The sequence below is a fragment of the Camponotus vicinus genome, unplaced genomic scaffold, assembly GCF_025532165.1.
Source record: "Camponotus vicinus isolate PSW18456_S1 unplaced genomic scaffold, iyCamVici1.0 SCAF_6, whole genome shotgun sequence".
In the NCBI taxonomy this organism is placed as follows: domain Eukaryota; kingdom Metazoa; phylum Arthropoda; class Insecta; order Hymenoptera; family Formicidae; genus Camponotus; species Camponotus vicinus.
In genome coordinates this window covers 4209322-4224010 of record NW_028141978.1, presented here as the reverse complement: position 1 = coordinate 4224010, position 14689 = coordinate 4209322, and the positions used below count along the sequence as shown (strand labels likewise).

General features: G+C 31.8%; 2 protein-coding genes across 2 annotated transcripts; both read left to right on the top strand.

Annotated features, from left to right (window-relative positions):
- Positions 1-11574: 11574 nt before the first annotated feature.
- On the top strand, positions 11575-12570 carry LOC145973183 (uncharacterized). The gene is made up of 3 exons (XM_083102420.1): positions 11575-11590; positions 11818-12048; positions 12416-12570. The coding sequence occupies exons 1-3, from the start codon at positions 11575-11577 to the stop codon at positions 12568-12570; spliced, it is 402 nt and encodes a 133-aa protein (XP_082958546.1).
- Positions 12571-13270: 700 nt separating this feature from the next.
- LOC145972940 (uncharacterized) lies at positions 13271-13938 on the top strand. Its single transcript, XM_083101989.1, has 2 exons — positions 13271-13359; positions 13777-13938. The coding sequence occupies exons 1-2, from the start codon at positions 13309-13311 to the stop codon at positions 13936-13938; spliced, it is 213 nt and encodes a 70-aa protein (XP_082958115.1). The 5' UTR covers positions 13271-13308.
- Positions 13939-14689: the final 751 nt, after the last annotated feature.

The following is a 14689-nucleotide window of genomic DNA, read 5'->3' as shown; positions in this document are numbered from 1 at the left end:
GATATATATAATGGAAGTAAATATTTCATGTATATCTATCATAAAATTGCAATAAAAATATCATCTATCTTTATTTGAAAAATATTTTTCCTTTTACTTTAATTTTTACACGCATATTGTCCCGCCAACCGAGAGTTAGAAGCAATGGATTTTTTCATGCATTTACAAATCCTTTGCTTCAAAATAAAAGGTTGTCACTCACCGGCACTGATGCGCAACAGCGGAGTTGATATTGAAGCTACGATGTCTGTAACATACAAATATAAAATCCAAATTATATCAATGTTTAAAATAATTAATATTTTAAGAAATTATTATTAGACTCATTAAATTTTATATCGGATGCACACAATTATAAATAGATATATAAATATAAAATAATTTTATAAGTAACTACTTTTTTTAAGTAGAAACTTTTATAGAGAAAAAATTATTATAAAAATTTTCCCAATTTTTTCATGTTTAAATCATTCATATATATCAAAATTTATTTATTTATATAAAATTAATATAAATAATAATACTCACCATCAGGTTGTTCCGCTGGTGCAGGATGCCTTTCCTAGGCCTGCTCCTCCTCTCAGATCATCTGGGTTGTTGCATCTATAACATTCAAATAGAAAATCCAAATTATAATAACATCCAAAAAATTAATATTTCAAAAAATTATTATTTGTATATATTGAATTTTATATTCGATCCATATAATAATAAGCAGATTAATAAAATAATTATATAAATTTTAGAAAAAGATCACATTATTAATAATTCTTTAATTTTATAAAAGCTTATAGCTTTACAAGATTAAAGCTTTTATTTAAAAATCTTTTCTTCAATTCTCTCTTATTTAAATCATATAAATAAAAAATCAAATTACGCGATTAATTGTTTAATTGAAATTATAATACATATATTTACTATTTAATATATAATTACAAATAAATAAATTGCTTACCAGAAGGTTGCTCTGTCGGAGCCTGATGCCTCTCCTAGGCCTCCTCCTCCTCTCAGTTAGACGCGCGATACTTAACGGCACTCCCGCACTCACGAGCGATATTTTTATATCGCTATTTTCGCACTTTTACGCGCGATACTAAACGGTTTCCGCACTATTTCGATACGATAAAAAATTTTCTATTTGGTCGCGCGATGTATATACTTAATATGTATATACTTTCAACGGCACTCCCGGTTTCGGTACGAGCGAAAATCCCATTTCACTTATGAGAATCAGCTTCGAGCCAACAGGTCAGGAATGCAACGATACAACGAGCAAGGACTAAGCCCAAACCGGAAAGAAAACGAAACGATTGACGGAAATAGAGGAAAATGAAGTTCACGAACTCTTTTTCGCGCATAATTATCCTATCTCGTACCGAACCTGGACCCGCTAAGCACGATTTCAGGTGCTTCGCCCGGAACACGAAGTTTCCCGCAATGCAGGATATGGCTACACCAGGCTGGTAGACGGCAAAAGAAGAGGATACCCACATTTTTTAAATGCTAACATTCAGCAATTTAGAAAATGGGGAGGCAATCCCTTTTACCGAGCGAAAATCGTGCCTAGGGGAATCCACTCGACTCCTCGACAGGGTTAACACACGCAGTGCGTGTGGCTGTAGACGAGCAAAGAGAAGGGACCCATTGACGACCATTCCGAGCAATCGATCGAGTTCTAACTAATTCGGGCCGAATCACTTGACGAAGCACGAAGCAAGAGTGTACGTTGCATAGCAACGTGTGCAAACTCGAAACATCCCAGTTAGTTGGCATCGGAATTAGAGACTCGTGACAATAATGAAATTGGGATTTTTATACGAAAAGTCCAACGCGGAAGCGCGAAAACGCGAAAACGCGGTAACGAAACGCCGCCGTCCGCGACACGTTGACGGCACCGACGACGGAAAGTCGACGACGCAATAAGCGTCCAACGCATTAAACGCGCGTGCCACATATAAGCCATTGTGCGACTCGTGGCAATGCTGTGCTGGGTACTTAGCTTCCCCTTCAGGCTCCTTGAGGTTTATCCTAAATAAAAAAAATTTAAAATAAACCTCAAGGCACCATCCAAGTACTGAGCCACCCCACCGCGTCAAGGTGTACCCATAGAGGGGTGGATTATATACATTTATAATATAATGTATAATTTGTGCAAAATTTATTTTATAATTGAAAAATTGTCTATAGCGTCTCTCTTTTTTCTCGATTAAAAAGAGGAAGATGTTTTTAAAAATCAAGCTTCAAGTGCCGATTAATTCGCCTTTTAATTAAAAAATAAATTATAAAATATATTATAAAATTATATATGATATACATATCACAATTCAAATTCATTTAAAATATTGTATCAGAAATTAATTATTAGTCATTTGATCTATTATTATTCGTGATGCGAGATTATATTTGAATATAAGAAATGTACGTGAAAATCATAATAAAAATAATTATGACTTATAAATGTATTACAATGAGATATTACTTAATAATTATCTATTTTCGTCGCTTTGATTTCTACTTTGATAATAAATAAATTGTACGAAATATTTAGTTCAATAAATAACTGACACATTTATAAATCTTTAACTGTGAAGTTAATTAATTATTCGAACTGTTTGCTACCGCTAATTGTCTGTGAATAAGACTACAAGGAACATCACACAGAGCATCTCGATCAGCATAATCAAAGAAATTTGTTTATCAAGAATATATACTAATCGATTTGTTATAATTATTATATAATATAAATTGTATTTAGATTGTTAAAAAGTTGAATGATAAAACATCGAATAAAATACACTTAATCATTAAGTATTATTAAGGAAATAATTATTCTTATAAAGGTCACAATAAAATAATAATTTATAATTTTAATTTTTGTCACACACTTCTATTTTTATAAATCAATACATCAAAAATTAAATACAAATATAATCAATTAATACTTTTATATAGATCTATTCTTTATAAAACTCAAAATAACTCATTTTATAAAACTAATTATTACGCGCAATCAATGTTTTTATCTTTTAAGAAAGATTTATTTCTGATATTAATACTTTAAATGTAAAACTAGCGAAAAAATGTTTTCTTTTATTATAAATTTTTGAAAAATATAATTAAAATGAAGAGAGTATGTTAATTTTTATATATGAAATATTTAAATAATTATATTATTTTAAAAATATTTTCTAAGATATTAAAATATTTCTATATAAAAGTATTAATTAATAACAAAAATATTATAGATACTTTATTATAGATACTTTAAATGTGTTAAAATAAAACTTGGAATATTTTATACATGCATTATATTATGTGACTTTTAGAACGAATTATATATATTATTGAGAAAATGAAAAAATAATAAGCAATATGTCTATTTTCAAATTAATATATATTGTTGCGTCCGCGGGACGATATGTATCGAACGCGCGCGACACAACTGATCGGCACACGCTCGCACTCGCGCACTCGAAAATAATAATACGGTTCTTTGAAACTGAAGAACCACGAAACATAGAACCACGAGAAACATACAAAAACTCAGATAATTCATAAAACGAAACACAGATTTTAATGCGCGACCGCTCAGCTTGACAGCTGGGCTCAGACTCAGCTGACCGTCGTTGATGTTAAACAACCTTTTAACAACGTGCGCGAAGACGATCTTCCATCGACGTACTTCCCGACAGAATAACGGATGGCGTATACATCCGCAGGAACGAGACGCGGGGACGCAACAATATAAATAATAAATAATTTTTATAAATTACTCACCGCATATCTCTCTGGCTGCTTCAGGCTCTCTCACTGTTCTCTGGCTGTCCGATACTTTTCCAGATATCCTTCTCCTTTCTTCATCCTTTGTTTGCACCTTCACAGCACTTATGTTCACTCGCGAACAAACAATTAATTATATTTAGTCATATGTAGAAACGATTGCGAGACACTTTGCACGGCACTCCCGATCACGAAATAATTACGAGAGACGCACTTTAATATATCGTATAAGGGATAGAAAAGTACGATTCGCTCGACGTTTTTATGAGATCAAATTAAATACTAATTCATTACAAATGTTGTTTTCATTATTGATATATATATGCAGTACATGTATATTAATACGAATTATAGGATCGAAAGTTTAATAAAATTGAAAGTCATGATACAATAATTGTTTAATTAATAATTAATTTAAGAATATACGACGTATTTCGCACTACGATCTTTATTGCTCGAGTGTTGCCGTGTGAGTGATACCAAGACCGTATGACTAGCGCGCTATTGTTTACATCGTCAAGGCCGAACACCGTGTTATCCGTTCGTCATATCGAAATATATTGTATTATATTATATTCTATTTCATATTATAATATAATATATTATATTATATTATATTTTATATTATAATATAATATAATATAAATATGTTAAAGTACGTAAAATATTTCGATGACGAACAGACAATAATATCGACCTTGGCGTAAACAATACATATTTATATTATATTATATTATATTATATTGTATTATATTTTACGTATTTTAATACAGCAAATAATTTTTCGATGTTGATCGTGATCGTGTCTAGAAAAAGATTTAACGGAGCGTCTTGTACGACTACTTTACTCTTTGAGTGACGTCGCGCAAATAATAATAGAGCCGAGAAAATTAGTCCGAAAGACCGTGTTATTATTATTTTTTTATCAAAACATTTTTCAAGACTATGGCATATAAATTTAGCGCGCTATTGTTTACGCCGCCAAGGTCGGTGTTATTGTCTGTTCGTCATCGAAATATTTTACGTACTTTAACATATATATATATATATATATATATATATATATATATATATATATATATATTTATATATATATATATATACATGGAATATATTAAAGTATATAGAAGTACTTTAGATTATATAGATTTTTTAATTATACGATTATTTATTAAAAGATTGTATGATGTATCATGGAGCCTTACATTATGTTAATTTTGTTTAGATCCACGATTCAATTATTTAACTACGCGTCCTCATAATTCGAATTATATTTCAATGATTGAAAAATAGAACGATAAAACGTCGCAGACATATTATATTCGACTCTATAAATATCTACAAAAATTAAAGAAATAATTTCTGCTCGTAAAAATCGATTTCATATCGAAATAATAATTTATTATTTTAGATTTCTGTTGTTATATATATATATATATATATATATATATATATATATATATATATATATATACGTCCAAGGGACTTCACGATTCTTTTCTTTCCCATAACTGGCGCACACGTGCATGACTTCCAAAAAATCGTTAATGTCAGTTAAATTAGAATAGGATTCTCAGTAAGTGCTCCAAAAACGACAACCAGATATTAACAGGCTATAAAATCATAAAGAGTAGCATCCGGTCACAGTCAAGGCGCTAGCCAATCAGCCGAATTTGATATTTTCCGATCACTTGAAAACTCATAAAATCTAAAGAAGCTATAGAAAATAAAAGAAATTATTCATGAAAACGCGAGTGACCAGATGTCGCGACGCGACACGCGTACCCATCTTAATTTCAAGGGGGTAGTAAAAGTCATCTCTTGTCTTTAGCAGACGCATCCTGCAAGACATAAATTACTACTACCTCCGATACTGAGAATCCTAGGTCTCCCCGTTTTGGAAAATGCTCTCCTATTCGCGAACGAATGTAATAAAATTCTGATTTGTTACATTTGTTCTAAACGCTCATAAGAGGGGGCAGGGAAGAGACGATGAAAATCTAATGAGAGTTTCTATTCGTTAACTTCCCTAACTTTCCTCACTCTAGGAGAGGGTAATCCAAAAACGATATATAACTTCGAACAAATCAGCACTATTAAGTATTTTTCATTCTTAAGTCTTCATTAATCCGTTATTCAGTTAATCGGCTATTCATTCAGTATCTCAGCATTCTTTGCATTACTAAGTCACCGAAAATCTCTATTCCCGAAAATCTCGGGATTAATAGTATTAACAAAACAGTCAGTAACCCTATCGAGTCTGTGCGTGTTTGCAACTAAATAACAGTGTCCTGTCACAAGTATCCTGTCATTCTCGACGCCAAGAGGCTCAGCAACTAGCTAGCGCTAACCGCAATCGCGGTGGTGTTTGTTTCTCTGAAACAAAGAGTCTTTTCTTTTACGCACTCCCTCCGTTTTCTTCTCTTTACTTATTATAATCGCTTCCCTAGTGGAACCCGCTTTGAGGAAATCCGCTAGAGCCAAAGCAAAGCGACTCCGATACCGTCGGAATCGCCGAATCCCGCAGACTACTGGCTCGGGCTGTGGCTGACCCTTCTTTTACATTAGATTTAAACGAAATAAATACGAATCTTCCTATCACCCGAATCTTCTTGAGTAACATCCAAGAAGATACGCGAGATTCCTTATATCTGTCCCCTCAAACCTCTCCTCCCAGTTACTCCCCGTATCTGTCCCCTGGAACCCTTGCTCCTAGTTACTCTCCCGTGTACGACACGGAACTCGACCATCCGCCCGAATTTCCGCCATTGTCGTCCTTTCCGTCTCCACCCCACGAAGCAGCTCTCGATTCTCATCTCTTCTCTCCTCCCGCTCTTCCTCCCCCTATTTTCTCCTGCATCGATCTTAGCGATCGAACTGTCGCAACAATTTTCTCCTTAATCTACCCTGAATACACAGATCCCATTCCTCCAGATTATTTCATCTTGGGACCTGGCCCCATACACATTCCTAGCCTTAAGGCTTTTCTCCGCACCGCTCCTCCCGATATTTCCATCCCCTGTTTCACCCCCTTTACCGATAAGCCCATAGCCTATCCCATAGAATACTTCCGGGAAAGGTATCCTCCTGATTTTGATTAGATCCTCTTCGCCTCGCATACACACACACACTCACGCACATACACATACTCACTTAATATTGTTACAGAATCATGTACTAGACCGTATCGATTTATGATTAAAATTTTTATATAACCTTTCTTTATAATGTATAATAAATTCATTTAAATTTATTCTTCCGCGTTCAACTTAATCGACCCCTCATCTCTCCCACGCTCCTGAATCGCACTTGGTCCCGTCCCGGGTAAAAAGGATTAAATTCCTTTACCAAAAAGGGGACCGTCGAGCGGTCATTTGGACCAGAAATAGCGTAAGATCGACCCTTACGGTCGTTGAGCTATCTTTGGCTCTCCCGCAGGCTCGCTCGACCCGAGACATCTGCCCTTAAGGCACCTGTTCTCGGGATACAAGTGTCACGTCCTTCTTTCGGCCCATTTTTTCTCGGGCCTAGACGTAACATATGAAGAAAAAAGATTTATTAGTTATCAATGTAAAATCACATGATTCTATTTAATATAATGGATTATATTATTTCATTTTGATTGATATGTGATAGGTGGACGCAATGACGGGAGAAGAAAATACATTCCAGCAAATGAGAGAGCGGAGCGTAAAATGTGCATTATGGCTGAAGAAAATAAGTATTCAACGCAATGACGGTATAGTAGTGTATGCTTCTAATCATTTGGATGCTTATATACCATATTTGGTGACTCTATATGTCGGCGCTGTTTTACAGGTATGGAATATAAATGAGCCGAGTAAGTTAATTTTTTTCAAAATTTCTATTTTTTTATTTATTTTTATGATGCATATGTATTAGGGTGTCCCTTATTTCTACATGATAAAAAAAAAATTGATTTTTTTCGGTCTCACCCTCTAAAAAGTTTACAATTGGTATAAGAATCACACACAAAAAATTTCAGCCTTCTAGATTAATTACTTCCCGTGCCGACAAAGGCTTTAAGTCTGATAAAAAAGAACGTAATTAAAAAAAACATCAAAATTGAATTTTTTAATTTCTGTAGGCAAATAATGTTTTACAACCCCAAATAATTATTATATAATATATAATATATAATATATATATTTATAATATATAGAATAGATATTTAATAGAATAATAAGGCAAAAGAATTTGAGCTCTATGTTTTAAAAAACAAAAATGCCAAAATAGCTAATAAATTTATATAACAGGTAGTAGGGTTATAAATTAATGATAAATAATTATCTAAATAGCAAAAAATATTTTTTAATAAACCAGAAACATAAATATAACTTTTAAAATTAGTAAGGTTCTTTTAAAGTATCCTTGTTACAATTTGGATATAAACGTCTGTGTTCTTGTACACAACGCAGAAGAAATTCCTGTTGCTCTGCATTTCTTACAACACGTCCATTATAATCTTGAATTAACTTCACTGCCCTTTCAGCGATATCATTTATTACTTTTAAGGATTTTATAACTTCTTTTCCATTTAGATAACTAACATTTGTGTTCCATGTAATTGGATCTTGATTCAAAAAATCTGTATTGATTCTGAATCGTGAAAACAATTTTAAACTATTATATGAAATGAACACATCTATAGTTTTTTCTAAAAGATAAAATAAAATTATTAGCTAAACATAAATTATATTTTAAATAGTTAGATTAGTTAGTTATTGGTGAGAATTCAATGTGACAATAAATTCAAAACCGAGAAACTGAAACATACCTGTAAAATTATGGTCAATATCTTTTGGCAGGATTATGAAACGCTTTGTAGGATTAATAGTGCCTTCATTTTGAAGCGATTTTATCATAAGTTTTTTGGTTTCAATTGATATAGTAACATCAAAAAACGCTAAAGCTGCTGTTTCTTCGGATAAGTACCAAAGGTGACCGCATAATTTTTTTATTGCTGCCTTTGAAGTGTCTGGGTCGATTTTTTCATAGAATTTTAAGTTTTTTATAAAATTTAAATCTTGACATGGAGCTTTGTGTGGTAATGGGCAATGAAACCATGCTTGCACATAAAATCGGATGATGAAAATACAAATATCACGCAGCGAATTTCTTTCGGCAGAAGAAATCGTATACTCTTTACGAAATAAATAAATTTTTAAACAATAAATTGCTCGACTCATCCATCGAGCTTGATGCATTGCACCAGGAGGATGAATTTTTAAATTGCTTTCTGAATTGCCATTAAGAAATATAATTACCAATTCAAGTAATTCATTATAATCATGTCTAAAATGTTTATTTTGCAACTTGCACTGAATAAAATTGAGAATTTCTTCTTTTACATCTTTCAAAGCAGTATAACACTCACTGTCTTCTATGCCTGACACATAGTTAGTCTTATTAATCTTATTCCAGTTTTTCTGAAATTTCTTGAACAGTGGAATATCAGGGCTTGATGTTACCTGTGGAAGTTTACATTCGAAAACACTTCGGAGAATAAGTTCATAAATATGATGTCGACAAGGTAGATAAAGTAGATCTTTCTTAAATTTCTGTTCTATCAAAATCATTGCTCCATTTAATCGTCCTGTGTTAGAAGCTGTAGTGTCACAACATAAAGCTTCGAGAATGTCTGAAAAGGCCCAAATTTCCAAAACATTACACACGGCCGTCGCTATTTCTTCACCTGTGGATCTTTCTAATTTTGGTACACCAAAGAGTTGTTCCATGTTTTGACTACTTACAACTATTGGCAAACGTTCAACAGGCGAGTCTCTAACATTTAATGATGATAAAAGCTTTCCATCCCAATGAGCAACAACATAATTAGGTGATATTTCTTGAAATCTAGATTTAATGATTTCAGCACGCTCAGCTCTTAAAATCTGTCGATATCGATGGATTGAAGATCGATTTATTATTAAATCATCTGAATTATGCCCTAAAGCCTGCACTGAATCTCTCACACTTAATCGACATCTGTCTAAACTTCCAACGAGCTTAGGCGTAATAAAATTGATGCGACCTCTCCTTTTTTTAACTGCAGGTGGTGATAAAGATTCTGACTGTTCTGCATTGTTCAAATCTTGTTCGGAAACATTTGATTCTGACTGCTCTGCATTGTTCGAATCTTGTTCGGAAATATTTGATTCTGTATCAAACTTATCAGATAATGACATTGACGCTGTTGTTGACTGAAGTGCTATCTCTCTCTGTTTTTCATACTGAATTTTTCTTTCTATTTCCTTGTTCTTACGTTCTTGTGATTTTTCTTCTATCATTGTTACTTTTTTATCAATCGATCCAAGACAGCCTATCCTTTCTCGCTGTCTTTGATTTATTAAAAATTGTTTATCTTCTTCAATTTTAATAATATTTAAAGCATCTAAATGTGCAATGTCAAATAAATTATCCAAATTTTCCGTAAATTCTATTTCCTTTTGCCTATAAATTTCTCCATTTTTTTTTGAATTTTTTTGTAAAGAACGCCATTTTTCATACAAGTTTATTAATTTAGACACGCAGTGTTGAAGAGCCCTGATAGGAATTCTTGCTTTTTCCCAAAAAATGACACATTCACGAACAGCTAAGTTTGCACTTTCACGTACATTTAATTTTACGCATCTTATATTATAAAATAATACTGAAAGCACTTGTCTATTTGATGGTAGTTTTGAACCAAGAATTTGAGTATTTATACTACCAACTAAAAATATGTTAGTATCACGTCGAAGTACTACAGCCATATTAATAAATTTAGTAAAAAGTTTAACTTCGTTTATATGTACAACATCCGTCAAGGAGCTAAACTTGTGCTTGACTGATTTAACACAAGTTTCAACATGTCAGCGCACGATCAACAAAAACACATCAAAAACAAAAAACTTGCGAAACAGTGCCTTCATCCAAATAAATTTTCATAACTATCACGACGTCAGAGACAAATTAATCATGAAAACTTTACAATTCTTTTTGTTACATTTATGAAGTAAATACACTAATGTGATGTGTTTATGTATTGAATTAATTATTAAATTTACATCATACAACAATATAGAACGTCATACACTAATGTTGTTGTATTGATGCAGCAACAAATTCACTAAAAGTTACATTTCCATTTTCATATTATACGTGCCATTTGACATATTGTTTGGCGTAAATTGTGATTATTTTTTTTCACATTTTTTGTCATTCTAAATATGAGAAATATAAATTAAGTCTGATCAGTCATTAGAAATTCAACGTTGATAAACTTCGTGAATTAATAATGTTTACGTACCTATAAAGTTTATGTACATCGGTCTATTTGGATACTTAAAAAAAATTTAAGTTTTTACAAATAACTTTAATTAATATTTTTTATTTTTACATTTAATTGATGTCATAATTATAAGAAATTATAAGAATATAATATTAAATTATAAGAATACATTTAATAAGAACATCTTTACTTAAACAGTCTATTCTAAAAACATCAATGGCTTGTCGGCACGGGTTAACAATGATAAAAGAATTTAAAAAAATTAGAGCTTATTTTTATCCACATTGAAAAGATTTTATGAAAGCGGTCAAAATAAGTATAAATTTAAAATCTTGCAATATATCGATAGAGTCAGAGATTAGATACTTTTGGAATGCTGTACAAAATTATGAGGTAACGTAAGAAATAGTTTTAATCTTTTGTTGAAAATGTATGAATTATAAAAAATTGTTATTTTCGCTCTTATTTTTCAGGTTAACTGGATATTTTTAAAAAACTTTATGAGTTACGAGTTCAGTAAGCATTTTAAAATTTTTAATGAATATAAAATTCTTTTCTTAAAACATATAATAATTGGTGGTAGACAACTTTATAATGAAGATTACAATCAAGCTGTTTTTAAAGTATTAAAAGACATTAATTTTAGTGACGTATACTGTATGTATATTCATAAAAATGTAATTAACGATCAACAATAATGAAGAACGCTCTTAATATTAATTAATGTATTGCTCTTGTTTAAGGTTTGCCTGAAATAGGTGTGATCGCTTATCGACACATAATTAAAGACTTAAGTGGAAAAATTCTATATAACAATTATGTTAGTAAAAATGTCTCTTTGTTGATTGCTAATCCTCTTACTGGATCTCTATTGGAAGCATGTAAGAAAGGTATTATCTGGTGCAAATCTCCGTCTTTAACAAACGGCTACTTGAAACCTGACGGAGAATTAATGATTGTAACTAATGATAAAGGTTAGTTATCTTTATTTAATTGATTTTAATACTAAAATATATGAGGCAGTTGAGGTAGTAAAATAATACAAATAACTAATAAAAAAACCATCGTCATATACATATGAACATATAGAAAATAGCCTACATTAATTATTTACGTTAATCATTATAAAGAGTATTCAAATCATCGGGTTATTTTTTTTCTTGTAGATTACATATATTCTTATGTAATTTTTTATCATCAATAAAATTATAAGTAAAATAAAAACAAAAAATTTAATGTTTTGTTCCTGGTTTCAACACATATGAAGATGTTTGTGTAATATGTTAAAACTTTTATGCATATTTAAATTACGCTTTTAATAAAATATTATGTATTTCTCAGGATGGTTCTGTACTAATGATATGGCCTGCTATGATGAAAACGGCTATATCTACATTCCTGAGCGTCATAGAAATCTTATGATATACAAAGACAAATATATTTTACCAATTCGTCTCTTCCCTGCCCCCTCTTATGAGCGTTTAGAACAAATGTAACAAATCAGAATTTTATTACATTCGTTCGCGAATAGGAGAGCATCTTCCAAAACGGGGAGACCTAGGATTCTCAGTATCGGAGGTCCAGATAAACCAGATAAACCAGAAAAAGATAGGGATGTATGTGGGAGGAGGTCGGACGTGTCTTTATGCCCATTTGATCAACGAGCGACAGAATCCGTCCGTGGCAACGGCATTGACGCATATTCTGTGGAGAGAGCATTCACACATTTTTCAGCCTAACGAATAATTGCTAGAAAACAATATTCGCAGACTAGAAAAATATGTGAGGCGCAAGTGGCTGGATCGGGATCGAACCCGAGTCTTTCGCTTTCCGCGCAACTGCTCTAGACCACTGAGCTATCCAGACCTCACACTTAATGCTGCTTTTTAACACAGTGATATGCGACTCCAGAGCGATGTTGGTACTCACTCGATGGATGCAATGCCGATTGCTACGGAGGATCCCTGAAAGGTCGCTCGCTGACCAAATAAGTGCCGGTGGAGGTATTCGCGTGCATGCTGGCTTCCGACTGGCCTCCCGTATGAAACGGCACCGACGAGCACAACGCCGTAGAGTGACCACATCCCCCAAGATCCCTCTAGTATATACTAAAATCCCCACTGTACCAAATAGCAGTGGCGGATGGACCCTAAGATAGGGCCGGGGCAGGCCTCCAGAGAAAGATAGGGATGTATGTGGGAGGAGGTCGGACGTGTCTTTACGCTCATTATGCAATGGATGATGAACACCCTATTGCTTATGTCACTAAATTGCCCGGAACCGAGGTATAATCTTATTGCAATTATAATAAAATTGCAGAACATAATTATATGAAATAGTAATTTAATAATTGCAAGTTGAATAATTTTGGAAATTCGAATAATTTTTAAAAATTTACGCACACATATATATAATTTTTAAAAAACTTTAACTTATTTCCAAGATTTTTATTTTTGATTCTTTTGATTCTTCAAATATTTTAGAAATAAACATGTGTGTAAATTTGCTTACAAAGCATCATGTGTTTGAAAAAAGTCAATTTTAAAGATTTTTTGCGCGCACTTGATTTTTATGCGTACTTAATTAACAACGAGAATCGATTCATCTCGACTTGCATTTGCATATACAGATTCCATCTTTGATGTTTGACGATTTTTTTAATATATGTTGAGTAGAATATACAATTTTTATTATATTCGTAGGTGACGGAGCAAGAATTGATAGATTTAGTGGCGAATAATATGATGGATCAGTATAAGCTTCGTGCTGGAGTGATATTTTTGAATACTTTTCCCTATACAGGTTCCGGAAAAATCGCCAGAAAAGAATTGAGAGCAATGGCAAAAAAACTAGCATTTGAATAAAATAATGAATTACATTTATATTTAATTATTTAACCATTATTATATTTTTAATTAAAAATTGTTATATTCATTAATATAATTATTACATTAAATTACTAATTTGTATTAGTAATTATAAGACATTAGTTATTATTTCAATTATATAATTACAATGTTTTGTTTTCTTTGCAAAGGAGAAATACAGAATTTATAAATGTATTTCAAAATTTTTATATTAAAAAATAATCATAAATATTTAAGAAGAGAAAAAATATTTGTGAGAAAAATATAAAATAATAATTCAAACACGCGATATGAATGTAATAAGAAATTACGGCTCATAAAAAAATGATTTAGGACTGTTATGGGAAATGTTTTTAATTCCACGTAACAATATTTTATCGCATCTTTTTTTATTAATGTAAAATTAATTATTGCATTAAGTCGATTAGAGTTAACAAAACATGTTTAGTAATAGTAATAACATGTCGTATTGGAGAACAATTATTAAAAAAGGAAACAGAGAAATGGCAATCAAGAATAAGTACTGCGTCATCTGAAATAAATAGTTTTCTCATTACATATACAATAATTTTCACTTTACATTTATAAAGCATATTCTCAACTAATAATCTTGATTATTGAGATTCGAAAAAAAAAAATTTGGTATTCAATTGATTTACAAGTCCCGCGAGAAGTCAGCTTGCGTTTCTTCTGATAAATTCTGCTTTAGCTGTGATGAGCATCAATATAAGTTAGCAATAAATTTCGT

Coding starts and splice junctions, on each gene's coding strand:
- LOC145972940 (XM_083101989.1), top strand. CDS start 13,309: ATGGATGATGAACACCCTATTGCTTATGTCACTAAATTGCCCGGAACC. Junction 13,360..13,776: donor CTAAATTGCCCGGAACCGAG/GTATAATCTTAT, acceptor TTATATTCGTAG/GTGACGGAGCAAGAATTGAT.
- LOC145973183 (XM_083102420.1), top strand. Junction 12,049..12,415: donor GATTGTAACTAATGATAAAG/GTTAGTTATCTT, acceptor TGTATTTCTCAG/GATGGTTCTGTACTAATGAT.